Here is an 18,622-nt window from a genome sequence, read left to right on the forward strand (position 1 = left end):
TTACCTTCAGTTTAGGAGATATTTTAAGAAAAAGTATTATATGAAAGGAAGGTTTTTTTACATACAAAACGTACTTTTAAACATTTATATACACATTTTCAATATTTGTATTTGGTATAGGTTTGCTTATATTCTCTAATTCTTCTTAGTCACTTATAAATGGATGATTAAATTTATCCTATGATTGCAATGCAAACCCCAACATTGCAATCAACTATCAGAAATTCAAACAAAAGACATCCGTAAGGATAAACATTTATTTGCAATAAATCAAAATTGCTATTTCGTGCATGAAACCCGACAGTAAATAGAACAGTTGACAACTTTATGTGTAATGTACATGCTCTTATTGTACTCCATAAATTATTTATTTGCATGGTACTTCAAATAAAAGGCTGTTTGCTACCAAGCTAGAAACGTTCATCCGCTCCAGACTACTGACGGTAATATTTACACATTCCTCATATCTGTATCTCTTATGGTAATGTACATTCGCGTCTTATAGATGTGTGTTTCCCACGTAGACTGTAATTTTCACAGGTTTTATACCCAAGTCAAAAAATGCGATATTCATATTCTTTTTCCTTACATAGTATTCATACAACTCTATATTTGCTTTTCATTAACAAACGATGAAAATGATATTCATGAATTCTAAGACTAGCTTCCTTTGAACAGACGGTAAAGTTCACATTACTCATTTTCCTTACAGCTCTTATTATTTATTCATTTACTTCCACTTCTTTGGAACTGACATTATACAGAAAATGTGCACAATTTTCTACGTTCCATTACCTTTATTTCTATGTAGGTAATTGGGCCACCAAAACTATGCCTGTCAAGTACACTACCTTTTTTCCTTACAACTTGATTACTTTTAAATGGGATAGAAAATATTGCCACTACCTTGTTGGTGTAACGATTTAGTGACCCGATAAATGTAACAAGGTTGTATAACCTGTAATGCCGACACAGCACCAGGTGTAGAGGATGTGTCGAGAGATAGATATCGCAGCTGTCGAACAGAACCGGTGATTTATCCGGCACCAGCTGACTTGTAGCCGGCCAATGTAACAAGGTTGTATAACCTGTAATGCCGACACAGCACCAGGTGTAGAGGATGTGCCGAGAGATAGATATCGCAGCTGTCGAACAGAACCGGTGATTTAACTGGCACCAGCTGACTTGTGGCCGGCCAATGTAACAAGGTTGTATAACCTGTAATACCGACACAGCACCAGGTGTAGAGGATGTGCCGAGAGATAGATATCGCAGCTGTCGAACAGAACCGGTGATTTAACTGGCACCAGCTGACTTGTGGCCGGCCAATGTAACAAGGTTGTATAACCTGTAATACCGACACAGCACCAGGTGTAGAGGATGTGTCGAGAGATAGATATCGCAGCTGTCGAACAGAACCGGTGATTTAACTGGCACCAGCTGACTTGTGGCCGGCCAATGTAACAAGGTTGTATAACCTGTAATACCGACACAGCACCAGGTGTAGAGGATGTGTCGAGAGATAGATATCGCAGCTGTCGAACAGAACCGGTGATTTAACTGGCACCAGCTGACTTGTGGCCGGCCAATGTAACAAGGTTGTATAACCTGTAATGCCGACACAGCACCAGGTGTAGAGGATGTGCCGAGAGATAGATATCGCAGCTGTCGAACAGAACCGGTGATTTACCCGGCACCAGCTGACTTGTGGCCGGCCAATGTAACAAGGTTGTATAACCTGTAATGCCGACACAGCACCAGGTGTAGAGGATGTGCCGAGAGATAGATATCGCAGCTGTCGAACAGAACCGGTGATTTACCCGGCACCAGCTGACTTGTAGCCGGCCAATGTAACAAGGTTGTATAACCTGTAATGCCGACACAGCACCAGGTGTAGAGGATGTGCCGAGAGATAGATATCGCAGCTGTCGAACAGAACCGGTGATTTACCCGGCACCAGCTGACTTGTGGCCGGCCAATGTAACAAGGTTGTATAACCTGTAATGCCGACACAGCACCAGGTGTAGAGGATGTGCCGAGAGATAGATATCGCAGCTGTCGAACAGAACCGGTGATTTAACTGGCACCAGCTGACTTGTAGCCGGCCAATGTAACAAGGTTGTATAACCTGTAATAGCCGACACAGCACCAGGTGTAGAGGATGTGCCGAGAGATAGATATCGCAGCTGTCGAACAGAACCGGTGATTTAACTGGCACCAGCTGACTTGTAGCCGGCCAATGTAACAAGGTTGTATAACCTGTAATACCGACACAGCACCAGGTGTAGAGGATGTGCCGAGAGATAGATATCGCAGCTGTCGAACAGAACCGGTGATTTACCCGGCACCAGCTGACTTGTAGCCGGCCAATGTAACAAGGTTGTATAACCTGTAATACCGACACAGCACCAGGTGTAGAGGATGTGCCGAGAGATAGATATCGCAGCTGTCGAACAGAACCGGTGATTTACCCGGCACCAGCTGACTTGTGGCCGGCCAATGTAACAAGGTTGTATAACCTGTAATACCGACACAGCACCAGGTGTAGAGGATGTGCCGAGAGATAGATATCGCAGCTGTCGAACAGAACCGGTGATTTAACTGGCACCAGCTGACTTGTGGCCGGCCAATGTAACAAGGTTGTATAACCTGTAATGCCGACACAGCACCAGGTGTAGAGGATGTGCCGAGAGATAGATATCGCAGCTGTCGAACAGAACCGGTGATTTATCCGGCACCAGCTGACTTGTGGCCGGCCAATGTAACAAGGTTGTATAACCTGTAATACCGACACAGCACCAGGTGTAGAGGATGTGCCGAGAGATAGATATCGCAGCTGTCGAACAGAACCGGTGATTTACCCGGCACCAGCTGACTTGTAGCCGGCCAATGTAACAAGGTTGTATAACCTGTAATACCGACACAGCACCAGGTGTAGAGGATGTGCCGAGAGATAGATATCGCAGCTGTCGAACAGAACCGGTGATTTACCCGGCACCAGCTGACTTGTAGCCGGCCAATGTAACAAGGTTGTATAACCTGTAATACCGACACAGCACCAGGTGTAGAGGATGTGCCGAGAGATAGATATCGCAGCTGTCGAACAGAACCGGTGATTTACCCGGCACCAGCTGACTTGTGGCCGGCCAATGTAACAAGGTTGTATAACCTGTAATACCGACACAGCACCAGGTGTAGAGGATGTGCCGAGAGATAGATATCGCAGCTGTCGAACAGAACCGGTGATTTAACCGGCACCAGCTGACTTGTGGCCGGCCAATGTAACAAGGTTGTATAACCTGTAATGCCGACACAGCACCAGGTGTAGAGGATGTGCCGAGAGATAGATATCGCAGCTGTCGAACAGAACCGGTGATTTAACTGGCACCAGCTGACTTGTGGCCGGCCAATGTAACAAGGTTGTATAACCTGTAATACCGACACAGCACCAGGTGTAGAGGATGTGCCGAGAGATAGATATCGCAGCTGTCGAACAGAACCGGTGATTTATCCGGCACCAGCTGACTTGTGGCCGACCACCCGTTTTGCTCAGCAGTCCGGTGTCACACTGATACATTGGACGATTCTAATACACGGTGCAAGAACAGTCCTACTATTTATAGTACTTTTTGAATTTTTTTGCTTTTTTTATAGTTTCATTTCAATGCCAAAAATACATTTCTATGAATAGGAAAAGTCAATTTTACTACCGTGAATTATATTTAAACTAAGGAAGTTTACTCTAGACTAATTCTTAGAAAGGGTAATCTTTATATAAATATTATCATGGGGTTGCACTCCGTGTGAATTTTTAAGTTGTAAGTATTTGGAGTAATAGATTATAGATATTATTTTTATTCTGAATGAATAGAATGAATGGAATTAAATTTTGTCTAACCTCACCCAGCACCATGCTTTATTAACATCGTTAATTTGTATAGCTATTGCACAACTATATATATATATATATATATATATATATATATATATATATATATATATAAATGTTTTATGAGGTCCTTGACAGACATTTTGTTCATGACTTCTGCTAGGACCAATCTTCTAGTCACTCCTGAAAATAAATAGATTATTGGTAAAACTAATCGTAGAACACGTTCAGAATAAAGATGTATGTGCGTTAAAAAATGAGTAACTATTCCTTAGTCTAAAATTTTCACTCTTTGATATAGTTATGAATTGCACCTCACTTTGCTAAGTAATTCACAAAGCCGAGTCTTCAAAGCTCGCACTCAAAAACACCCACCAATGTTATGGATACATTTCACTTTTAGGTAGATTTCATATAAATCTCTTTTAAACTAATCTGCTTTTTTGTTTACAAACAGAATGGAATTTTTTGGAAATATTCAAATCTATAAAAAATTGAAACATACTCGTTTGGTAAAAAAATAATTAATGATATCCTAATAATTTATTAAATTTAATGTGCAGTATAATGACACATATGTGAGGACGTCTAGTGGGTTTCGCTTTTAATACGATTATTCCAGATAAGGCAGTAAGATAAGGTTGTCCTCTTTGTTATGCATTGTAATTTCTATGTGAAATTCTATTCAAGTCATGCCAATGTGAAATAATAAAAAAAATCATTTCTAAATTACTTTCCAAAGCAGATTTGAAGCAAATTAAAAATATTAGCAGTAGATAGATTCATTTATTTTCGCTTACTTTTGAAGAACTCTCCATTTAAAAAATATTTGTTTATTTAACACCAACATAACAGTGGTAAATATAAACAATATATAAATATATATATATATATATATATATATATATATATATATATATTTATATTGTTTATATTTACCACTGTTATGTTGGTATTGAACGTAGTAAAAAAAACATTATTATGAGACACATGTATATTATATACATAAATAAATATCATATTATAAGTTTCTGTATCATCAGAGTTTCATAAATCATACTAACCTTATGAAATAAATAATAAATAAAATTATCGACGTTATTTTAATATAATCTGTATGAATATTTAATTATACCACAAATTGTAGGCTATATGCAACAATGGACTCGATAAGTCAGAGACGTTAAAATCTCTGGAATTAATTAGTCAGTTCAGTTTGAATATAAGAGGCCAGATTCCTGGCATGGAAACTGGAAACATAATATTATTGTTGTATTCTGAAACATTTTACTCAAATGATAGCAGAAAGCAGCTTGGGTAGATTCGAATTGATTTGGATAATATAAATTATTATAAAACTTATCCATTTATCATAACTAGCTTAGCAAGTGCATTATGAGTTTTTAATGTAATCGAGATTATCATTATTAAATTATAGTCAAACCAAATATTTTGCTCCTGTCTGTACGATATCTGAGTATCAATAAACAATAAAGTTTTAACAATTGTATTGTTCGTTACGATAATCATATGAACATGAACTTCCATACTATTCTACCACTACTTTTCATTTAGAAAATAACTTTTTGTAACAGCCACACCTCCTTTGGTTGCAGGCAGGTTCCATAAAAATGCGTACATATCTTGTGGCATTCGCCCTTTGTGGAGCTCTGACTTTAGTGGAATCATCGAAGTGTGACCAGAAGATAATTGAAAAAATTCAGGAAATGTGGGGCAACTGCATACCAAATATTTTAGAGACTGTAAGTTCAATGATAGTAAAAAGACTACTTAATTAATCATTATTTAGACCATTAAAATCATATAAATTACTAAAGATATGAACTTTACAGCAAGTGGAGGATCTTATCTCATTTTAACGTATAATTCCCCTGCTAAAACATCAATATTTTAATCATTTAAATATTTTTATTTTATATATAATTATTAACATAAATTAACACCAAAAGACAATCCAGCTTTCCATGTGGATTAACTTAACAGTTTTTTTTTTAAATTAAATATCTCAATTTTACTTTCACTTATAATAAAGTATGTCTCAGTATTACTTCTAAACATAAAAACAGTCTTAAAGTTTTCAATGTTTAAATAATTGGAGCAATTATTTATTAAATATTTAATCGTTAGACATTTCTTACTTATTTTAGCCTAAAACATCAAGTGATGAAGTAATTAGTGGGTAATCTATATAAATTTCCTACTTCTGCTACTAGGCTGTTGCTTACGGAAAAGAGGTGATCGTTGCTACAACCCCACTATACTATGCCAGTGACAGGAAGTGTGTCTACAGTATATTCATAAAGGAAGAGGATCAGTACAAGATCGTGAACACGGAAGTCCCGTACAAAGGGTAAGTTTAGGCGCAGATCGTTGCTACAACCTCACTATACTATGCCAGAGACAGGAAGTGTGTCTACAGTATATTCATAAAGGAAGAGGATCAGTACAAGATCGTGAACACGGAAGTCCCGTACAAAGGGTAAGTTTAGGCGCAGATCGTTGCTACAACCTCACTATACTATGCCAGAGACAGGAAGTGTGTCTACAGTATATTCATAAAGGAAGAGGATCAGTACGAGATCGTGAACACGGAAGTCCCGTACAAAGGGTAAGTTTAGGCGCAGATCGTTGCTACAACCTCACTATACTATGCCAGAGACAGGAAGTGTGTCTACAGTATATTCATAAAGGAAGAGGATCAGTACGAGATCGTGAACACGGAAGTCCCGTACAAAGGGTAAGTTTAGGCGCAGATCGTTGCTACAACCTCACTATACTATGCCAGAGACAGGAAGTGTGTCTACAGTATATTCATAAAGGAAGAGGATCAGTACGAGATCGTGAACACGGAAGTCCCGTACAAAGGGTAAGTTTAGGCGCAGATCGTTGCTACAACCTCACTATACTATGCCAGAGACAGGAAGTGTGTCTACAGTATATTCATAAAGGAAGAGGATCAGTACGAGATCGTGAACACGGAAGTCCCGTACAAAGGGTAAGTTTAGGCGCAGATCGTTGCTACAACCTCACTATACTATGCCAGAGACAGGAAGTGTGTCTACAGTATATTCATAAAGGAAGAGGATCAGTACGAGATCGTGAACACGGAAGTCCCGTACAAAGGGTAAGTTTAGGCGCAGATCGTTGCTACAACCTCACTATACTATGCCAGAGACAGGAAGTGTGTCTACAGTATATTCATAAAGGAAGAGGATCAGTACAAGATCGTGAACACGGAAGTCCCGTACAAAGGGTAAGTTTAGGCGCAGATCGTTGCTACAACCTCACTATACTATGCCAGAGACAGGAAGTGTGTCTACAGTATATTCATAAAGGAAGAGGATCAGTACGAGATCGTGAACACGGAAGTCCCGTACAAAGGGTAAGTTTAGGCGCAGATCGTTGCTACAACCTCACTATACTATGCCAGAGACAGGAAGTGTGTCTACAGTATATTCATAAAGGAAGAGGATCAGTACGAGATCGTGAACACGGAAGTCCCGTACAAAGGGTAAGTTTAGGCGCAGATCGTTGCTACAACCTCACTATACTATGCCAGAGACAGGAAGTGTGTCTACAGTATATTCATAAAGGAAGAGGATCAGTACGAGATCGTGAACACGGAAGTCCCGTACAAAGGGTAAGTTTAGGCGCAGATCGTTGCTACAACCTCACTATACTATGCCAGAGACAGGAAGTGTGTCTACAGTATATTCATAAAGGAAGAGGATCAGTACGAGATCGTGAACACGGAAGTCCCGTACAAAGGGTAAGTTTAGGCGCAGATCGTTGCTACAACCTCACTATACTATGCCAGAGACAGGAAGTGTGTCTACAGTATATTCATAAAGGAAGAGGATCAGTACGAGATCGTGAACACGGAAGTCCCGTACGATGGGTAACGTGTGTTGTTGGTCAAGAAAATTCTACCCCCTTTCTTTATAAATTTTTGGTTGTGTCACAAAAAGGATGACATCCCACATCATCCGATTTACCACTGTGAAGAGTAACTTATTAAATTTACGTAAACAAATAGAACGTGCACTTATTTATAAATAATTAATATTAATTCATTATGTCCTTATATCACATTAAAAAGCAGTGTTTCTGTATGAAATTTTGCACTCAAAATTTGCTACCAATAAACAAAGGAGGTTTTTAAATAATTTCATAAAAATTATTTCTTACGATTAGTTCTTACTTCAAGAATATTAAGTTTTTCTGGACCTACAAAGTGTTCGTGCACATCATAGAATTCCCCAATTTAATGCGCAAAATGTTGTCAAAAGACATGGAAGAAATAGTTAAGGACGTAGACAAATTTATTTTATAGCTTTGCAAAGTTAATTATTTTCTCGAGTAGATAAAGATGGCATAATTGATTTTTTCTTATATTTACCATAATTAACTAAGTAAAACAGAGTACGTTTCCACCAGGGGAAGGAATCAGATTGAATATTATTATGTTTTTTTGTTTTTGTTTCACTTGACTATGAAAGATGTTCCAAATTCTCTCTTACATACATAATGGATGTAATCGATGACTTGAAATCAAACACAAAACTAAGCATTTTAGTATGTAGACTTTTACACGAGGGTTCACTTACAACAAAGAGTTTTGAAACACATCACAGTCATATTTAAGTAACATAACAGACTATGGAAAATGTTTTGGCATTTCGTTGAACCGATCGAACGATTACAGTAATTGTTTATTGAAACATATAGCCCATTCAATGAGGCAGAACTATGAAATCTGAGATTTTCTGCTATATTTCTCACTGGATATAATAGCTAACAGTATTAGGTATGTAGGTTTGTTCCATCATCTCTACTACGTTCTTTCTTTGGTAAGGTAACAAATTGTATAATAAAAAATCTAAGCACTCCACATTTTCACGAATAAACATAGTTATCTGCTTTATCCCGTGCGGCGGACCCACAGTTATCTGCTTTATCCCGTGCGGATCCCGTGCGGCGGACCCACTGGACGGGCATCGTAACGTTACCGGGCGTTACACTTTTTCATGAGTGACTCCGAGCCGCAACCTAATTTAAGACGTTGTCACGTCAAAATTAATCATTTCGACCATAAAATAATGACGGACTGTTTTCAGGTCTGAAATCAGAGTTGTTCTGCCTATAAACGAATATGAAGGCTACACTAATGTACCAGGTAACACTAATTTTAATAACAGAAATTAAAATAAATGTAATAGTAAGAAAATAATGCATTTATGTAGTCCAATTTCCTAGGGGTTAAACCATTAGTATTGGTATAAAATTCTATTCAAATTGGAAAAATTTCAGAAGTTTTTATAACAATATCTTTTAGAAAAAAGAGAATCTTCTTTTATACCTTATTCTGCCATTCCCATGTGCCACTGGCATTTGTGAGGATCTTGTGAATAGAATAAGAAGGAAAACCGACACATCACAAGGTCGAAAAAAATGCTAATATCACAGGCAGGCATTGAATCTGCGCTCTCTAATTATTCCTGTATATCTATAATTAGTCACTTATGGTTAGATTTAAGAGAATTCTAAGTAGTCCTAACCTTGCCAATTGTACATTTTATATTATGTAGGATAAAGATACTCTCGTTTCATATCTAACTCAAGTACCAAATCCCCATCCATAGCACAGGTGGGATACTAAAACAGTTGTAATATTCACTACCTTGTAAAGCTTCAATATTCACAGTTTATTGAGTGCTTGGATATCGAGTTGATGTATTCAATAGTTATTATTAGGTTATATTGTTATTACAGTGATAGTCAAAACTATTGTTTTCTGTTGTGACGTAGTTTTGTCCTCAGCTTTGCATACATTGGACAGGAAATTTGATTGTGTACTGTGGAATTTTCTTGTTCTCTTAGGACAAGAAGCTTATAAATTGCAATTAGTCCTATAAGGGCCGTACCGCTGCTTCCGGAGTGACAGAATATTCAGGATGGATAAGGTTAGGGGAAAGGAGCCGCCTCCTATCGAGATCCATCAGGAAGAATTAGGGCACTAATCTCAAAGTCACGTCCCCCCGGAAGAAGGGGAAGCCAGCTCTGAACCAGCCTCTTCGGTCAAAGTAGACAAAGAGTGGCACACCCTAGTTGAGACTAGCAAAAACCTCTGATACTTAGAGAATGAACCCCACAATCTCCAACAGTCATCGCCCGCAGTAGACTAGACTTATCGTATTACCCTGGCTCCCCAGAATCGCAACATTTGCGGTTGGTGATGTGCCGCTCCTGGACATCCATAAGGTTTCCCAGACTTAAGTGACACATCGGTTTTTGCTGTGCCAGTGGAAGGTATAAACCAGCCAAAAGTGATCCCTGCTAGGTAAGGTACACTGGATTAGACATTTGTTATTTCCAAACCCCTGGCAATTAAACGTTGGAACATTATAAACTGGATGCTGCCTACATGCATAGGGACGCTGTATTACCAGATGCATCTCCAAAACCTGAGCATAAATCCCCATTATATAACATTCTCCTGCTTTCCAGCACCACCATTCTGAAGCATGTAATTTCCAACAGAACAGTCTTCACTTCTTCTACGCAACGTATTATAGTTTGGATTTAACTGTAACTTTCTAAGAAATTTAAAGACTGCTACTTTGAAGCCTTGAAAGTTGTCTAACAACATTCTTCCGATAGTTTAAATTTTTATTTTTATTTTTTAAACACCACCACTTTCAAATTATTTAAGATAAGGTTCAGGGTCATGAATTACGATGTAAAATATCCGCTGTGGATTAATATGAGTACTTTAACTTTGATACGATTTATGTACTTGCAGCGTTAAATATATAATATATAGACATCCATATTCAAGGGTTTATAAAATGTAGATACAAAATATTTTATTTATAAATTCAGACACAAGACAGATCTAAATACAGTTACTTAAAGAAATGAACATAGAACTTTAAGATATAAGGGCTTTACTCATTTATGGTGCTTATATATCCTGTAACTTCCCTTTAACACTGAAATGAGTACCCATTACAGTAATAGTTCCAATTTTATTTTAAAAGGACTAAAATTCACAATCGCTAACGTCAATTGCCACTATTACTATATATTATTACTAATATACAATTGGCTTTATTGTATACTGTATTTCTTGAAACATTTATGACTTATTTACACTCAACCTATGCATATTGTATATCATAGTTGGAGAAATATTTATAAATGAATACTTGTATATTGTTGGATAGATAATCTGGGCATAGCTGCCGAAATACAGTGAATAAAAAATGTGTTTAAATGGTACTGTAATCAGTTTTTACGGATAATATTAAATTTACCTTTATTATAGTGAGTAATGCGAAACATTCTTTTAAAATTTAGATTAATTAATAACATACATTGTGCTGTTTCAGGAAGAACAATAAGAAGATATTATGCATTTTATGAAGGTGGTGTTCAACTTGTATACAAATGTACTACTGATGGTAGGTTTTTGAAGTTGGTTACTAAAGTTACAATTCAGTTCTTAACTATTGTTTTGCTGTAACAAACTTAAAAATTGACTGAAAACAAAAATTTGGAGTTGCTAAAAATTTGAAAAATCTTGCGGTTTTAAGCATTTACTCAATGATGAACTTCAGTTTGCAATTATTTAAAGAATTGTATCTACAGATATAATTTGTCTATGTGATGGAGTTAAAAAACTCGAAATACATTTATGTACGAATAGCTGTTTCCCGCGGTTTTGCACACTTTACGTAAGCTTTACCCGTGTACGTGCACTTCTGGTTCAAGTGAATTATATTTGCAACGCTGATGTAGAGTTTGCATTGTTGCTACGATCATGAAAATCTGTGTATGTTCATAGCCATTGCACACGTACATGTACTTTATTATAAAGTGGTCTAACACTCAAGCTTTAAGTTCAACCAGAAATTTATCTTAAAGACAAATATACATCAAAACTTAGTGTTTGGATATTTAATATACGGAGCCGCCTCGTAGTTACAGTTTATAATGTGCAGGCATTTTGATAACTTTTATATTTTACAGCGCCGCCTGGTGGTGAGTTACATCAAAATGGGCATAGCATATAAACCTTCTCCGTGGAAAGATATAAATTTTCATAATGATCGGTCGAATAGTTTAAGTTTATATAATTACGTACAGACAAATATGTATGTATATATATATATAACAATGTATGCATATGACTAACACACACATATACATATAATTACGAAATAATATTTATATATATATATATATATATTAAACTTTTCAATCGGTTGCAATCCTCAGTCTTCTTAAAGCCTCTTAAAATTTGTCTAATAGCAAAAAGTCGTTGTTTATAAACTATTAAGAATGTTTAAACGTTTGTATATAGAAATGTAAAATTAAATGGTACGTTTTAAAAATATATTAAAATATATATGATATATATACGTATTAAAATATTATATATATATATATATATATATATATACGAGTACGGTTTTATAACGAGTCTGGTGTTGTTGGCAGGTGAGGAAGGAGACGCCGAGGGTGCAGTCAAAGTGAGGGCCTCCGGATACGACGAGGAAAAACTAACTGAAGCGTGTGAAATCGCTCACAAACTTGGCATCACTCTTTCAACGCAGTTTGACAGATCTTGCATATATTGTTAATCACTGTTGTATCTTACTGGTAGTGTACGAATATATGATTCCTGTTCCATCCCCAATCTTATAACTGAACCAACTGTATAATAATATTGCCCGAAATTTTTATTTTAACCTAATAAATAGAATTCCCGATTGAAATTTCCGAGTAATATGCCCACCTATTCTGCCTAAACTTAAAGAGGGTATAAATGTTTTTGGTATAACAATATCTTGATTAGGCGTAGCGCAATGTTTGAAATGGAGGATCTAGAACTTGTCTGTTAAATTTCATGTAAAAGGGTGTCTGCCTTTTGATCTCAACCAAAGCCGTCTAACAGTTACCACAATTTTTAGCATACAAGTTCTGGAAGGTATGTTTTTGAAATTATCTGTGATTGTCTGTGTAAAATATATGTTCCAGCAATATCCTACTGGTAACTACAGGCAGATGTAAGTTAATTTAAAGTCTTGCCTTGCTATTATTATAATTAATTTTCACTTGAATGATTGATGTTGCACTTCTTATGTCTAAATACGCAACATAAATAATGAAGGGATAAGCTAACGGTTGAATTGAAATTACCAAACTTTCATTATCAGTTTCACATGAACACTTTAGAAAGAATATTTTCTTCCATTTAATTTTGTAGCTTAACTAGGCAGAAATATTGCAATTAATAATTTTTTAATTAATTACGAAATCAGCCCTTGATAAAATAGCTCATTAATGGGCTATCCTATTTTTATAACATTTAGCACGTTAGAACATGTTTTCATTTTAATTCATTGTTCAGCGAATTACGTTTATTTATATGTCAAAAAGAAATTCCTGTTTTTCAATTTCAATATTTCAAATTTAATAGCCTACTTAGGTGTAGCGTTTTTAAAGCTACATTGATTATTTTTTTAATTAAAACTTAAATTAAATAAAAATTTTGGGATCGAAATATTGGGATTTAATTTTAGATTAGATTGTGAAATGTCAGGGTAAAAACGAACATGTAATCCTTTGGCAAGTTAGTACTGGTAGTTTTCAATTGTTAGGAAGGCAGGTTGACTGCCTTGAATTGATTAGAACTTGTCTTGTTGCGAATATTGTTCTCCTTGTTTGATAGAGCTGGACTAATGAGAGAGCACCACGGATGTCCTGCAAAGTTGATTGGAAAGGGAAGTATTTAAGCGCGCCCGCTCATAATTTTTCACCCTTCTTTTGGTTATTTTCGTGAATTAAGTTGATTACAGTGCGCCGTGTTTCTAAATATTTTTTCCGCGAGGGGTTTTGGGGTAAGCACCAAATTTATTGTACGATTTATTGAAATAGTCTTCCTGATTTGATAGTAAATTAATTTTGTTGTCTTTTTTATAGGAAAAATTAAATTCATAGAAACTGCAGAGCAATCTGAATAACTTATTCTCGAGGAACAATAGAGCATAATAAAATCATACAAGTTACATTTGGTTCATGCTTGCAAGAAAAGTGAATTAAAATTGAACTTAATTGTAATCTGAATTGCAGAGACTTGAAAGTTAAGGTTCGACTAGTGGACAGAAAAGTTTAAATTTTTATTTTGAATTTTGAGTGAAATTAGAAGTGAATATTTTTATTTTAGTTATTTCCAAGTGGTATTTGATTTTTATTTTAAAACTTTATTATTTTATTTTAGAAGAGAGCTCTGATTTTTAGTTTAATATATTTGGTTAACATTTTTTATTTCTTGCCAAAGGAACTTTTAAATTTACTAAACGGTTTGTCAATTCATTGTGTAAAATAGAGTGATAAAAATTCTGAAACGTTGAACTTATTAATTTTCCAGTTTAAAATAAATCCATTATTTTATTTAGAACTGTGATTTTTATTTTTGACAAACCAGATAATATTTAATATTTAACAATTTAGTAATAAATTTTACTGAATATTCACTAGGAGCTTACTAATCAAAAAATATTTTATATCGTCTTGGATGTCTCATTGATAATTTAAATATTAATACTCTGGAATATTAATATCTACAATCCAAGTCGTTATATTAAGATAAATGTCTAATAAACTTTTATGTAAATGGTGGTGCATTGTTCAGATATGGTCCTGGCTTACTAGTTAGTACCGTCATTTATTGCTATTAGATACACAAATGCCTGCATAATCGTTCTTCAGTCATTTGCTTCAGAGTTTTTTTTTAACGAACATTAAGTTTAACAACCATTGTAATCAAGTTATAACTATCAACTTTTAATGTTTTAGTGAACTTACTGTCAACTTCTTGACTGTTTTGTGAGTGATAGAACGTTCATAAAATTATTAAACTAATTATCTACATATGGACATTCCACAAATTGTGCAGCTCATGGAAAACAAAATAAAAGCGTAACAGTTTTAGAAAGGTTCCATCTGGAAGGGCCTTTTATTTATAAATTTCATTTTATAATCATTTATAAATGATATTTTTAAATCGGGTATGTTGGCTTTAGAATTGTGTTTTATTAGACAAATAGCTTTACATTTTTTATAAATATCAAACCAATACATATACATGACTGTTTCAATTCATGTAATGTCATTTTATTTCACGTACATTTAATGTTTTACAGACTGAAAGTCATTGTTATAAATTAATTGGAAACAAATTTATTATTTTTCATTTATCATTATGATTCAAACATAGCCGGAATGAAAAAAATTTTTGTTAAAATTTAGTAGCATTGAACTTAAAATCAATGATCAATGAAAAACAGATTACCATAGATTTAAGAAATTATTCAAAGCTCTTACTCAACGCTTGTGTGTGTGTGTGTGGTGCGTGCGTGCGTGCGTGCGTGCGTGCGTGCGTGCGTGCGTGCGTGTGTGTGTGTGTGTGTGTGTGTGTGTGTGTGTGTGTGTGTGTGTGTGTGTGTGTGTGTGTGTGTGGCTACACTGATTTCGATAATTGAACATGGGTAACAACAACGAAAAAATAACAGAATAAATATATTTGTAAATAGGTTTTCATTTGTTAAGCAGATTTGAAATTCTAATTCAAATGTGCTTAATGAAAAAAGGAAAACATTTTTATTGCATTGCAAAAGTCACCAACTGGTTGCTAGATACTGCACTATATACCGATCTACAGAATTAGGACAACAATTCTAATAATACTACAAATGCGAAAGGCCCTTTTTAATTTTTTTATTTTCACTAGTAAACATATACAATTACAATATACATATACAATATACAGCACAATCTGTTGTTTGCGGTTCCTGGGATGAATATAGGCCTATGCTTATTTCGAAAATCCATCCGCACTACGCCAACTATTCTTTAACGAAGCGAACATTTCCAGCTTAATCTCTAAATTTGTGTAATATTAATTGAATGAGGCTGTCAAATGAAATTAACTGTGATGTGTAAACCTTGTTTATTAATTTCAATTTGTTTACGTTTATAGTGAGTAAATTTTCTAACCTCAATCCATCACCGTTTTATATTTCAACTATTATGTAAATATTAATATACCTTAGAAAATGTCTTAAAACATAAAAAGATCAGAAGATCAGAATTTGACTCCGAAGATTCCCTTTCAAGCAACATACAAGAACTATACAAAATTACATTTCTCTGAACAGTTCTTTTTCATTGATGTACTAATTCCAGTTCTAAATATTTTAAAGTATTACAAAAATTGTACTATAAATTTAAAGACTGATAAAACCCATCTTAGTTCTCTTTTGACAGAAGTAGGCTTCTCTAATCTGTGTTATATATTTTCTTGATCAAGAAAGAAAACAAAATCAATTACATGACAAAACATAGTAAGAACGAAGTAAATTAGGATGGCCATGATTATGAACTTTTTGGCGTCCTTTCTTGATCGTAGGAAAAAAGGAAAATAATAATTGGCGTCGGAAATATAATTCACTCGTAACTACTAGCAGAGCAGATATAAAAGGGAAATTAGTCTAACTTTTACTCTACATTTAAAGACTGTTATGGGACCTTTCTAAGTTGTCTTTTGGCAAAAGTATGCTTCTCAGAGCTGTGTATGCTATATATTTTCTTCATCGGGAGGTATGCAAAATCAGCTTAGCAACAACAAATACTAAGGACGGAGTAAATCAAAATGACCAAAAATATACACTTTTTAACATATTTTATTGGTCGTGTAAGGAAGGCAAACTCAAAATTGGCGTCGGAAATACAATTTACTCAAACAGGTGCGAAACCTACGAAATGGCGTGCGAAGCCGCGGGTACCTGCTAGTAATATTATAAATCATGAAAAGCAATATAACATTTTGAGAACAAACTATATTTCTCTATTTTATTAATTAATACACCAATCGCACACAGAAAAGCATTCGCATATAAAACATATCATTAATATACGAAGCATATCACTCAAATATTACTCCGTGTCTAGCCATAAAATCCTCTACAGAATAAAGTGCATTTGACACCAGTAGCTGTTTAGTCGAGCTTTAAGAAAGTTTTAGAGCTGAAACGTCACCTTAATTACGAAAATAGTTATAATTTTGAAAATATTTCCGTTCACTAAGATAGTGAAATATCTCATAATTAAATTAGTATAACTGTTTAGGAATTTGTATAAGATCTATTTATATGAAACCTTACACATATTGTATTGGAAAATCGTGAAATGTGCTACAAATATTATTTTTAAATAAAATGAAATAAATCTCCTCTGAAATTCAAATAATAAAATAAACTTTCGTAAAATAAGATTTTACAAACCAAGGGAAACTTTTCCTATTACTGTCAACAAAGGCATTGTTGGAAGTTTATTAAAACTTTTTAATTAGTGGCAATAACGATTATGTGGTTTGTGGGAGTGTCGGATCTTATTCAAATGAATAATAAAAGAGCCCGAGCTTGTAAACTTTGTGAAATACAATATTGGTTTGAATAAGTAATTCCGATCCAAATTTTACTGGTAATTAAAAGTTTTTACTTTAATTTTTTTCATTTATTTCAAAGCAAGATCAAGCTATTTCTTGAAAGAAATTCTAAAGATGCAAAGATTATAGTGCCAATTTACAACACAATAAATACTTATTTCAAGTAACCATAACAGTTTAAACTTTTAAAAACAACCAAATATAACTGAAAATGTCCGTTGAATTTTAATTCAATAAGTCATAATAACAAACAAAAATTCTGATATTTGTATATACATACTCTATTAACTGAAACGTGAAGTTTATTTATTTTCACTACAGAACATGATATCAGGGAATATATTGTAGCGGTTCACAAAAATTAATTTTCAGTATGAATGAAAATATCCGCTGGGAGTACCACCGCTAGCGGCGGTATGCACGATAGACCGTTCACCAAATTTCGAACGTGGATTTATTTATATTTATAGTTGCTCACTTTAGCCTGGACTGTTGAACCGAGTATCTTCATTATTATCTTTCCATTTATACTATTTTCTTAAATTTGCTTTAAGCAAATCAATCTAAACAAAAGAAGATGGTTTTCAACAAATGTTTTTTTTTAAATATAATTAAATCTTTAAGTATTTGAATTTTTGTTCCTTTTACTTACTCTAAACACCCTAACTTAAAACAGTATCAGTAAACATTATTTATACCGATTAAGTGTCAGCTTTAGTGAAAATACCCTGAGTTTAAAGCCATAAGAACAATATTATACTTCAAACACCGTCCATATGTTTGATCAAAGCATTACCGAAGATGACTCATTGTAAGGTGAGCAAACCCTTTAGTTTTTATTTTTAAAGTCTGTGCCTTTTGAATATCTAAATGGTAAAGAGCAAGAAAGTTGAGATATTTACCATGTCACATCCCACATAATTCAAATTATTTAATTGGGTTTCAAATGGGTAAACAAGAACTAGGGCTGCGTGGTATATAGACATTGGGCATTTCAATAATTGATTTTAATGGGGAACACGATTATAAATAGTTGTTACTATCTTCCAAAAATGCTTGTTAGCTAAAATTCCAATACTGCAAGTATGTGTTTGTTGGAATATAACGACAGTCCTTCTATTTCAACGAATTGTTTTATTACTTATCACTTTGGAATCTTACAACAATCCAACAGTAGGATCTTATCCAGATTTCACGTC

At 34.6% G+C, this 18,622-nt stretch overlaps 1 protein-coding gene across 1 annotated transcript; it reads left to right on the forward strand.

Annotated features, from left to right (window-relative positions):
* Positions 1-312: 312 nt before the first annotated feature.
* Positions 313-12,604, forward strand: LOC124361415. Its single transcript, XM_046815465.1, has 6 exons — positions 313-443; positions 5,506-5,652; positions 6,124-6,260; positions 9,028-9,086; positions 11,302-11,373; positions 12,413-12,604. The coding sequence occupies exons 2-6, from the start codon at positions 5,521-5,523 to the stop codon at positions 12,553-12,555; spliced, it is 543 nt and encodes a 180-aa protein (XP_046671421.1). The 5' UTR covers positions 313-443; positions 5,506-5,520; the 3' UTR covers positions 12,556-12,604.
* The last annotated feature ends 6,018 nt before the right edge of the window (positions 12,605-18,622 follow it).

Source organism: Homalodisca vitripennis, chromosome 4 (genome assembly GCF_021130785.1).
Source record: "Homalodisca vitripennis isolate AUS2020 chromosome 4, UT_GWSS_2.1, whole genome shotgun sequence".
Lineage (NCBI taxonomy): Eukaryota > Metazoa > Arthropoda > Insecta > Hemiptera > Cicadellidae > Homalodisca > Homalodisca vitripennis.

What these genes read in the sequence shown, in the direction of transcription:
- LOC124361415 (XM_046815465.1), top strand. Translation starts at nt 5,521, where the DNA reads ATGCGTACATATCTTGTGGCATTCGCCCTTTGTGGAGCTCTGACTTTA. An exon ending in ACGGAAGTCCCGTACAAAGG is followed by an intron (nt 6,261 to 9,027) that starts GTAAGTTTAGGC and finishes GACTGTTTTCAG; the next exon opens with GTCTGAAATCAGAGTTGTTC. An exon ending in ATACAAATGTACTACTGATG is followed by an intron (nt 11,374 to 12,412) that starts GTAGGTTTTTGA and finishes TGTTGTTGGCAG; the next exon opens with GTGAGGAAGGAGACGCCGAG.